This window comes from Physeter macrocephalus, chromosome 20 (assembly GCF_002837175.3).
Source record: "Physeter macrocephalus isolate SW-GA chromosome 20, ASM283717v5, whole genome shotgun sequence".
Classification (NCBI taxonomy): domain Eukaryota; kingdom Metazoa; phylum Chordata; class Mammalia; order Artiodactyla; family Physeteridae; genus Physeter; species Physeter macrocephalus.
Genome location: NC_041233.1, coordinates 60,646,429 through 60,658,750, shown reverse-complemented (window position 1 = coordinate 60,658,750; position 12,322 = coordinate 60,646,429). Strand labels below are relative to the sequence as shown.

Below are 12,322 nucleotides of genomic sequence, written 5' to 3'. Positions count from 1 at the left end.
CAGGGCCATCTCTGTATTGTTGCCTCTAAGTGCCTAGCAGAAGGCCTTGCATATATTAAGAACTCAACAAATAGTCATTGAATAAATTGGTGAATGATTGGGTGTGTTATTTGTGTTTCCTATTTATTGTTACAAGATCCCTGTGAAGCAAGGTGTCACTTAGAATTAAGGCATTTTGAAACTGAAGCTCAGAAGACCCAGAGGAGAAATCATTTATCTCATGGTCATGTAGTGTGGCATCCTTAAGGATATAACACACATAATCCAGGTCTTTCTCCATGCACTTCCCTCATCACTGCTGGTCCTTATGCTACTATTGTGACCAGAATGCTAGGAGACCAGCTAGGTCACTGTTTGCCAGGGACCTTTTAAGTGTAAGTTGTTTATATAGTAGTGTTTATATCTTTACTGAGTTGTTAATCGAAAAGGTGCCCCTTGTTTTCACCTAGATTCTTTTAAAGCATTTAATTTTCATCATATGTAGCATATTACCACCCAAACTATTGTGGCGTATATAAGAACCATAGAAGTCCTTAGACTCATGTGTATCACTATAACGTATAGGAAACCAATAACAGCCCCTAACAACATTTCCTTGACCCAACATTCTAAAATCATATTAAGTTTCAGCTTATATGAGTCAAGTCCCAGGATAGCAAAGGCACAAAATACTTCCAGGACTAACACACAATTCTGGAACGTCAACGGTTGTTTTGGTTTGTGCCAAGCAACAGCCAACAGCCATGAAATACATTCTAGGACAACAAAAATAAGTTGGTGGGTTCTTAGAATTATTCGCACCTGGGATAAACTTGAAGTAACCTTGGATGTAAGAATTAAGTTATTTTGTGTGTTCAGTTCTACACTTAAAACAATCTGGGCATGGGTTTCTTTAATCCTTCTTCGGCTCTTCCAACGGAGAGAACAATTTACTTTGATTTGTGCTCCCTTCACTCAGAGTAGCTCGAAAATGAACCTGTGGCTGCGAATCAGATGAGTTCCCTCTTTCCCTATTTTAGGAATCTCCAAAGCAAAGGGAAGGGACTTTCACTTGAATGTGTTTCCATGCGCACACTTGCTTATGTCAGAACAGAGTGGAGCTGAAAAGAGAGGCCAAGTGGTAATGTTATCCAAACTTTCAAAATGATCGGTCTACTTTAATATTATGAAACTCAAACACAGATGAGGTCACATCTCAATCTTTTGATTGGGGTCATCATTTGGGGTAGTAGTCACACCAAATCTTGCTCAGCTTGGAATCCCGGGAAGTCTGAACAAAGGGAGTTGTCAACTGGGAAGAAAGTAAGAGAGGCGATGGCTCACGCTACTTACAAACCACGTGCAGGAAGAGGACAGCCGTGTCTGAGCCCAGGTTGTTCTCCGCATAGGCTGTCACCTGGAAGATCCCCGCACTCTTGTACACATGCTTGATGCCGTCCTCGATGGGACTGAAGTTAGCATAGGACACTGCGATCCCATCCCCAAAGTCAAGCTGGATGTTTGTCCTTTGGAGATCGCCCTGCAAGGTGGAATAGCAGTTGGCCTGGGCCCATTCACATGGTCCAGCCTGACTCTTATTTGATACTTGGTCCTGTGCCTTCAGCATCACCCTCTGAGGCCCTAATCTCTCCCAGAGGGCTGAAACACCCTCGACACAATCATCAGACTCTCTCTACTGGGCACTATGAACAGGTACAATGGACCTATTGCCCCTGTATGCCCAAGCTTGGGGCAGCCTGGTTTGGTTGACACCGGCAATTGTGGATAAGTTAGAGCCTCTGTGAAGCCAGGAACTGGGGAAGCCAAGGGCTTCCCTGACTCCCTCATATACATTGTTTAATAATTTCTCTCCTGTGTCGTCATCTTTGTTGTCGTCCTCCTCCTCCTCTTCGTAGTAGTAGTAGTAACAGCTAATACTGATACAGTTTCTTTTCAGTTCTAAGCAATTAATCCCCTCACACTCTATAATGTAGAGAGTATTACTGGACCCATTTCTAAAATGGGGACAAAAATAAATTAAGTAATTAGATCAAAGTCTTTGCAGCCAATACTGGAAGAGACAAGTTTTGAACCCAGGCAGTCTGGTGTCAATACTCTCAACCACCATGCAATAACTATAATTGTCCCATTTTTTAGAATTTATTATTAGGTTTCAAGCATTATGCTAATCACATATTATATAATACCATCTTTACTGTGAGATAGGATGATTATTTCCATTCTACAGATGAATACTGCATACCAGCTGAAAATAGACCTGTGCTCTGTTGACCTTGGGTTTCCCTAAACCTGCCTAAGCTCCATCTTCCCTAAAGCCTTTTTTGACCATCTCAGCTCACAGATATTTCTGCCTCTTGGGATGCTAAGAGCCCCCAGGTGCTGCCTGTGGAGGTGATGTCAGTGGTTCAGTTGAGTGCATCTTACCATCCCAAGTTGATCCTTAGCTTATTAGGGCTGATATTGAACCCCATCCTTTCTTGTCCTTCTCCCCACTATATTGGGCCAACACTCTGGATAAACTCAATTGAACCTGACCATAAGATAAGGATCCTGGATGAAAAAGAAGAGTCGGGTCTCTCTACTTATTAACAAAGATGGTTGATGGAATAAAAAGAGAAATACATCATTCTGGAATTATCTGCCCAGTGAATGTGCATTCATCACAGTTTGACTTTCTGTCTCTTCCCCCGTGGCAATCCAGATGTGAGTTGGTTGGTATCAAAATATTGATAGGTGTTACCTTGCGCCTCACACAATGTCAACTACCCTTGAGTTTATGAATATAAATTAAAGTGGAAATGAACTGAAGGCAATTCAAATGGATAAGATCATGGCTGTTCACATCTATTCAAGAGAAGTTTTTTATAGAGCTGGTCCTGGAAACTCCCTAGTGGGAATGTGATAATGACCTCCTCTGAATATTAAATGTCTTTAATTCAAGCACCCAGTGTGGATGAAGCCTAAAGATCTGTCAGCCCAGGATAAGGAACCCTCACCGTCCTGTCCAGTGTGGGCCAGACTTTAAAGGTCTCTCAAGTATTCAGAGTTAGGGGAAAAACTCCTGGCCTGCTTTGGTCTCCTTCCAAGTTCTCAAGAGCATACAGTAATTTGCATTTAAATTTAGATGGCTTTGTAAATCAGGCAAGCTCTCTTGCCCCAGCACCTCAGAAAGGAGTGCCTGAAAAATTCCCTGGTTTGGAAACAGATGAAACAACTCATATAGGAAGCAAGAAGCATACAGCAGAGCTATTTCTACCCTGGAATGAACGAACGCAGTCTGATTTTACTGCCCAGATTGCAGAAGACCTAAAAAGTGAACTAATGGAGCAGGTAGCTGATGGAAAATCAACTCATATGACATTCTTTATAAAAATAAGTTTAAAGGGTTAGGATACTTTCCCCCACCCTCACACTCATACTTTCAAGACCCTTTGAAAGCCTTGTGGGCTTTTCTAATCAGTGGGATTAAGGGTTTAAAAAAAAAAAAAGGAAAAAATGTGAATTCCCTTCTTCCGGCAAAGTTTACAGTATACAGTCTAATGATAATAAACATTCCTCCAAAGATGCAGACCCTAAAGGGATACCTCAAAGAATATATTCAAATTTGCACCTGCCCAGAGACAAGGGGGCCCCACTTCTGTATTGTGGGATGAAGGGAACAGGGTCCCTAAATATCCCAAGACCTCTTTCACCCCTTCCATCTTCTCCCAGGAGTCTTCACTTCTCACCATTGACTTTGTTACAAGGACTGGTGGGAAAACGTGATCTTTCTTCTCTTCCCCTCTGGAAGTGGGCGATGACCTGCTTGTGAGTTCTGACCTCACAGACGCAAGAGAGTCTCCCCTACCTCCTCCATGAGGATGATGAAGGTCGCATTGTGTCCCTGCTCTGCCACCAGGCGCCCATCGGTCGTCACCACGTGGAGGCCGTGAGGGGCTTTGCCGGGGCATATCTGGGCCTTGGCGGTGTACTTCTCCCTCAGTCCGTCTGTGCAGTTGTTGGACAAGATCCGCCGGTACCTGAGAGGTATTGACCACCGTCAGTGGTGGGGTTTGTGCCAGCGTGTGCACCCTCGCATGAGCACGTACGGCAGAGCGTGCAGGAGACCAAGAGTGAGACAGAGACTCCGCACAGCTGCATCTAAAGGCTGAGTCCCAAAGACAACAGCCATTCAGGACGCTAAGCAAACGCTGAGAAACCGCTATCCCTCCATCTCAGGAAGAGCAGCTCCTTAAACATTATTATCGATCCTACCTGGTGAAAGGCAGATCGGATCAGGGTCTAAACCAGGCAAGAAAAATCAATGTCTGACTCACACATGATACAGGAGACAGACCCACTGGACTAGGGAAGCAAGGAAAGCAGGTGCTTCTCTCTGCAATGGAGAGACTTGTGCCTACCTCCCTGAGGCCAGAAAGCAGCTGGATCAGCCTTCTTCTAACTGTGACTACTCAGGAAGCCTCTTCCGGTCTTCCCTTTACCCCCAGGACATCACCCCATCCCCTAATACCTAATAGCCCTTACTGTGGAGCCACTGGGCTCTTTTACAGCACATTTTCTCTCCTTGTTAATATTTCATTTCTCACTCATCACCAATGCCAGACTAGAAGCACAAGTTTGAAACTCTTATTTGATCCTGCTGTGGTAAAACTGCCTCAGAGAAGAAGCTTGCACGGGAAAACCTCCCTGTAAACACTGTGACCTTTAGGTTAAGGGCATCTTTGCACACAGTGATGACATGACATCTTGCTTGACCACTGACCCCAGCACGTGAAGCCGAGAGCTTGCCCACAGCCCTGACCTGCACGACAGACTTTATTTCCAGGCACATCACTGTCTGTAAGGCTGCATAAAATCAATACTCTGGTAAAACCACATAAAATAAATGCACCACAGACACCGCCACCACCACCACCACCACCATCATCACCATCATCACATCACATCTTCTTTCACCCTGTGTGTCAGGAGTAATCAACCAGTCCATCCATGTTGCCTTTTTCTGGTGGCCTTGAAAGCAGGTGAAAGCAAATTCCTTAGGAGTGATACTAGTTCTCCACTATCCCTGATATTTCCTCTCTCCCTGCCCTTCACATACTGCTGAATTACCAGCCCCACATCTCCATCCAGAGATCCCAGGAGGATGTCAAGCAAATGTTATATGTAGTTATTGCCTCATATGCAATCGCAATATATCCTCTTATAGATATATCAATATATTATTTTTAATGGTCAACTGAATTCATAATGGTTCTAGAGCTGCTCTGTCCAATAAGCTAGCCACTTTCCACCTGTGGTTACTGAGGACTTGGTTAGTGGTGTGTGTTGAAATGATAATATTTTGGACATACTGAGTTAAATAAAATATATTATCAAAATTAATTTCACCTTTTTTAAAAACCTTTTTCAGTGTGGCTATTTTAAAATGTTACATTACATATGTGGCTCATATTATAGTTCTTTTGGTCAGCACTGGTCTATATAATCAATCTTTTCTAACCTATACTTTCTTGCTGAGCTTTAGTCATTTAGAAGATATTGAGTTTTACTTATGATAGATATTTTGGTGGGTATCATGTCCTAATGCACACTTGATATCACCCAACTCTTCAGCCTCAACTGGCCAGCTGGTTGACAATTTGTACTATAAGTCAACATTTAAGCAACCTGGAGATTCACTTGTAGTGAATCTTTTGAAAAAAATGAATAGTTTTTCCCTTTCATCTTCTTGATTTATTTGATGGCTGCTTGGGGTTTTGGTACACCTAACTTGCTTAAACTTGGGTCTACCTACACATGTCACAGGATCATATGAGAACCCCTAATGCAATTATCTTCCAGCTATGTCCAGGTATGTTCTGGCTGGGAATTTGGTGGCGTAGCTGATCTTCTGTGCCCATTATATTCCTCTTCCTCAAACTTCCTAGCACTTTAGTCTCTGACACCACGTGTCTTTTAAGTTTCATGCTGCTGGATCTGTAGTTTGAGTGGCTTAAATTCCTAAGACCGTTCATGTACAATAAAATGACACCAACAGTGCTTAAACCTCAGCTCAGATCCCAGGAATAGCTCCCTAAGAACCAAATTTTTGGCTAAAAAACGTATGTTTCTCAGAGTATCTCAGACCACTCCATATATCTCTTCCATCATGTTTTTTCTTCCTCTGTAGACGTCAGTTGGGTAGGTAGTACCCCTACCACTATTTTACAACCAAGTAAGGTAAAAGTACTGAGCTGGTGAGTAACTTGTGTGAGATGTTAGAAGATCCATTGGAAGAGCTGAGACTGAATTCCAGAACACTTTAGTCCTTTGCTACTCAAAGACTAGTGCTAGGACCAGCAATGCTGACATCGCGTGGAAGCATGTTGAAATGAAGAATCTCAATGCCACTCGAGGTCTCCTAAATCAGAAGCTGTATTTTAACAAGATCCCCAGATGATTCACAGCACATTAAATTTTAAAAAGCACTGTCTCAGACCACCAATCCACTTTCCCAATCTGTTCTAGGTCATAGGAGTGGCAAAGGAAAGGGGAAGACAACAGGTCTCCAAGGAAAATTTTTTCCAGCATCTGAGTGAGTAAGTAATAAGTGAACAAAGAGAGAAACATACGTAACTTGACAAGTACAGAGAGTGTGCCTTGACCTTCTTATTCCAGGAGTTCCTAGGATGGGACTTTTGACTTTTCATTCTAAGTTTTCGTCATCGGTCTACGAGAGCTTCGGTTCATCTATCGCTAGAAAGCACTGTAGTATCTGCACACCACTAGTGTTAAGTTATTTCCTTTGGGGTCTGGAGAATAAGGTGGCATTGCTTTCCAAAAGAGAAGGTCTGATCAGATAATAGCTATGGTATTTCAGAGGCAAATAGCATTTGGGTAATAGATTTCTGGGTAATCAGAAATCTCTCTTTTTTTTTTTTTAACACCTTTATTGGAGTATAATTGCTTTACAATGGTGTGTTAGTTTCTGCTTTATAACAAAGTGAATCAGCTATACATATACATATATCCCCATATCCCCTCCCTCTTGCGTCTCCCTCCCAACCTCCCTATCCCACCCCTCTAGAAATCTCTTCTGATGCTCCAAAAAAGCTAGCTTCAGCTAAAGAACCCTTCAGCTTTCCTCAGAAGCCACCTGTTACAAACAAACTCTATCTACACTCCACCTTGCTTCAGTAGGAATCCTCCTTTGATCCCAACTTAGGAAATAGGGAAACAGTGATTGGAGTTCCTTCAGGTGTTTTACTTACCCAGTGCTGTTAAGGTAGCTTTGACCAAGGCTGCAGTCCTTTGACGGGGATGCTGGATTGTACCAGAAAGCTGGGACACACTGGCTTTCTCCATGTCTCTCATAGCCATAGTCACTGTCAAGAAAATAAATATTGCATACTGGTGTAGATGCACAAATGTGAAAATACCCACAGGCACGCACAAACACATCCCTTTAACCATCCCCAAAGCTTCAACACATTCTTTAAATATTCCCAGTGGGGACAAATATTCATACTTTGAAAATGGATTTTCAGATTTGGAAATAATCCCAAAGTCTTTCGGAGTTCAGTGTATAGAAGACTTAATAGATTATCAGATGGAGAGTCCAGGCTTAAAAAAGTATGGATGTACATAATGTGGCGGGTACACTGGCTTGGGGTGGGTGTGAGGGATGCTGTAAGCTTAAAAGTATATTTTGGATCACAGTGGATTTATTGAAATAAGTAGATGACAACCAAGAAGATGACTTTAAAGGTCAAGATTTATTTCTGTGTTCAGATTCCACATTTTATTCCAAAATGGAATTCATTGATCTTATTTTCATTTTTTCTGAAATTCTTTCTCAAACAAATATACACATTTGCATTCACATATATACAGTCATTCAAACTTTTCCCAACTATTTATAACACAGGTCCCTTGTTTCCTTTAGGAAAAAACAAAACACACACACACACACACACACACACACACACAAAACCCCACAAAAACTATACTGTAGCTCTTCTTCATGTTTTTGTAAAAGTCTAGCCAGAGTAAAATGAAGAAAGAAAGTCTGGTATGATTTTCTGCTCCTTTCCTCCACATTCCAAAGTGAGGAAGTCATACGCCAGTGTAGGAGAGGAGCTCTCCCATCTGAAATGTAAACGGTGTTGCCTTACTTCTTGGACTTTTATAAAGCTGCCAGAAATGTACATTCCAGGGTAGAAGAAGAGCAACAAAGTAGACATTATTCCTCTTGTAACCAACCCCAGGTCATTGAAGGTGGCTTAAATTGGCGGGAGGAGCCATGCCTCCAAGTCAAGCACCCAAAGATGTCCTGAAACCCACAGACAGGGCAGAACAAATGAATACTGATCCACTGAGTGTTAATAAAACATAAAACAGGAAAATCGCTCTCTCCGGACCCACCCCTCCTTTCGTTTTCTGCTCTCCTATTCTTTGGGCCAAGATTTAATTAAAGTCCAATGAAAACAGATGCAGATTGTCTATGTGGGTAACTAGGATAGCAATGAAAGGGAGACAGAAAGAAAAGTTTAATTCCACATTTATTTATTACTCATTATGTGCCTTATCCTGTGAAGGAAGTGCCATAATCCTTATCCTCAAGGGGTTTTCAGTCTTTTGGAGAGAGGAAGACAACATACCTCAAATCCAACAAAAGAACAGAGTAATACAGTATCGAGCAGAACACAGTGTGATACAGGATGAAGCAGTACAGTTAAGAAGTACCAATTGACTGATGAGATTATATAAATTATCTTCTCGGTTTGACCTCACCCTACCTTGTCAACAGCCTCCTCCAAACCAAACTCAGGCCAACATTTAACCCTCTTTGTCTTTGTCTGTGTGACGCCTGGGGGGCTTTTGTGTGTGTGTGTGTGTGTGTGTGTGTTTTTTAATATAAATTTATTTATTTTGGCTGCGTTGGGTCTTCGTTGCTGTGCGTGGGCTTTCTCTAGTTGCAGCGAGCGGGGGCTACTCTTCGCTGCGGTGTGCGGGCTTCTCATTGAGGTGGCTTCTCTTGTTGCGGAGCATGGGCTCTAGGCATGTGGGCTTCAGTAGTTGTGGCACGTGGGCTCAGTAGTTGTGGCACGTGGGCTCAGTAGTTGTGGCACGCAGGCTCTAGAGCACAAGCTAAGTAATTGTGGTGCACGGGCTCAGTTGCTCTGCAGCATGTGGGATCTTCCCAGTCCAGGGCTCAAACCCGTGTCCTCTGCATTGGCAGGTGGATTCTTAACCACTGCACCACCAGGGAAGTCCTGCCCAGGGCTTTTGAAGCACTCTACCCTTTTCTGTTTCAGGTGGTTTCCTATGTATCCTTCTTCAATATCTAGGTCTGATGAGGCCATTCTTACTTCCCTGGACCAAACCTTTGTGTTTCTAGCATTTTAGAAACATCGAGGCTACAAAAGAGCAAACCCTTCTGTTGGTTTTGTTCGGCAATATAAGAGTCTAGAATAGGACACTGAAGGTGTTGAATAAATATTTACTGGGTGAATGATACTCTAACTACATTTTTAAATGATTGCACAAATCATCCCATGGCATCTGGTCTATTTCTGCAGGGAGACTGTGAGCCCATGGTTGACTTCCCAGTGTGGACCACAGAGAGAATCCCAGGTGCTCAACAGATGCCTGTGGAGTGAGTGTGAGCTTGAGTCATTGCAAATCGCTACACGGAAAGGTGAAGGTCAAGACCAGCTTTGATACAGCAAGTTTAAATGAAACTGGAAGAAAAGGAGCAAGGGACATGTCTGTCAAGGTAATCTTTTTCCATGCTTTCCCCGATCAATGATTGGAGATCTTCCAGCCTGAGAGTTCATATGGACTCGATGTTGTGCCAGCTGGTAACTGCCCATGAGAGCCAACTTGAAATTCCAGGAATTTTGCAAGTTAGTTAATGGTTGTTAAACACAACTATTATCGAAAATTAAGTTATACAAAATTTCAATTAAATAAATTATATTCAAAGGATAATAAATACCGAAAACACAGAAATTCCTCATTATTTTGCTGCATTATTATATGCAATAAATATTATATATAAAATGGCATTGTACATCATTTTATTATTTATGCTCTTGAAGTCATTTATGTCAATGTATCTATACAGTAAATACATAGACACATGTTGTGCTTCCTAATTCTGCATTCAATGATGCCATGTTGGTAACTTGAAATCAGATATGGTGGGAATATTTATAGCAATCAGCAAACACTACTAATCAGGGCTTATTTATTTGTTTCTTTGTTCCCAGAGAGCCGGTGGTTAAACATTTTCCAGTACAGCACTGAATATCTGATTTCTAAGCATTGTTTATCTGCAGAAAGATTTGGGCTGTGGTGTGTCTGCACTACTTCTAGAAAATTCCCTGCTTCCTTTATGAGGTAAATCTATTGAATGTCCTGTGAATCCTAAGAAATATTAGTAATCTCTGAAGGAAGAGTGTTCTCCTAAGCATCTCTGGGAAGGAGAGAAATGTCTTATTTCTTCTTGCTAAATGTAACCATCTTTAGCAGTTCTGTTTAGCTCTGCTACCTGTTAGTGATGTAGTAATTTAAAAAGGTACATCAGCCATGCTGCTTTGCCCCAAAGAGAAAAAGCACCTCATTAATATTTAATAACATTAATGGAAACATCACTGGCTGCCCCCAAGCTGTGGACTTCTTCATTAACTTCTGCTAAATATATATTAAAATCTCTCATCCTGCCCAAGCTCCCTCCCAGCTCTGGAGTTTTTATGATGTCAGCAAATAAGCAGTCCCAGCTGCTGCTCCAGCTTCTTGAGGAAAGGTGGTTTTCTGTTGAATTGTGACATTTGGAGAGAATGTACCAGAAAGTTTGATTTGCCTCTGGGAAGTAAGCTGCCACAGCTTCTGCAAACACACAGATAGTTTCCTTTAAGAAATAAGTCACCTCTGTGGTTTTCTTGACTATAAAAGCGTTTAGAACTTCTAAAAGCTTATGGGAAAACTTGTCCATTTAGGACACATAGGGACCTATTGTCCTCCAAGTCCCATCCACGGAGAAGCCTCAGACAATCCAAAGAAGGAATAGACAAGAAGAGGTTCAGAAATCAAAAAGCTTCTGCATGTCAGAAGAGGAAGGGACACCTGCATTCCTTGGGTTCAATCCCCTCAGTTGACAGATTGGAAAGGAGAAGAAGAAGAGGAGAAATGACTTGTTAAAGATTGTACACACCTGATGATGTTAACCAAAGGTGATAATTGAGACCCCTGATCCCTGGTTCAGCATTAGTACAAGCCCATGAAACACCCGTTTAATCAGTAGGGAGGGCCTAATGTCATTCTGAGCCTCTTGGAGCCATCCAAGAAGTCATGGTCTCTGCTGGCCCAGTGGTAGGGGGTATCCTACTCTCAGACTATGCACTACCCCATCATAGCCTCATCGACCCTCAGTTCCTCCATTTCCCCATTTGGGAGCTGAGGCTCTAGGATGAGTGTTCCACAGGTGTCTCTGTCTCATTTTAGGAGACAGTAGAGCACGCTGGGTTTAGGATCAGATAGAGGTTTTTGGCAGCCACAGCATGAACACTCAGAAAAGAGAAGCAACCACAACAAAAACCACAACAAAAACAATGGACTAATAATTAACATCATCATCAGTTGCTAAGTCATAGCCTACATGTAGCTATAGAGATAGAAAGATAATTATATCCAAACCATTTCAGCAATTGTTTGAAAAATCAAACAATCATCACTCAAGTGTCTCTCCTAATCTAACCCCATGCTACCCATCTGGCCATACCCCTCTATTCATCAACAACCTTCATACATCTGCTTTCTTGGATGTGCTGCCCATTTTCCTCATACGTATTCAGCAGCAAGTCTATACAGCTCCATCACCACTTCCTGTAGGAAGCCTTCCATCATAACTCCAGTCTTCAGTGATCTCTTTGCTCTGACCATTCCTAGAACTTGCAGGTAGGACCAATGCTGTCCCACAGAACTTTCTGTGATAACGGAAATGTTTTACATCTATGCTATCCAATATGGTAGCCACTTGCCACATGTGACTTTTGAGCACCCAAAACGTGGCTAGTGGAACTGAAGAAATGAATGTTTCATTGTTTTTTTTTTAATTTTTGAATTTTATTTTACTTTTTTTTATACAGCAGGTCCTTATGAGTCATCCATTTTATACACATCAGTGTATACATGTCAATCCCAATTGCCCAATTCATCACCCCCCCACCCCCACACCCCCACCGCTTTCCCCCCTTGGTGTCCATACGTTTGTTCTCTACATGTGTGTCTCAATTTCTGCCCTGCAAACCGGTTCATCTGTACCATTTTTCTAGGTTCC

The 12,322-nt window shown here is 42.2% G+C and overlaps 1 protein-coding gene across 1 annotated transcript in view; it reads right to left on the bottom strand.

Moving 5' to 3' along the window:
* The window catches only part of SORCS3 (sortilin related VPS10 domain containing receptor 3), a 620,228-nt gene that overhangs the window by 29,045 nt on the left and 578,861 nt on the right, over positions 1–12,322 (bottom strand). Inside the window, exons 17-19 of the mRNA XM_024121368.1 lie at positions 7,251–7,364; positions 3,848–4,019; positions 1,333–1,519 (exon numbers count right to left, since the gene is read on the bottom strand). Of these exons, the coding sequence (XP_023977136.1) occupies positions 1,333–1,519; positions 3,848–4,019; positions 7,251–7,364 (473 nt within the window). The remainder of the gene's footprint in view (positions 1–1,332; positions 1,520–3,847; positions 4,020–7,250; positions 7,365–12,322) is intronic.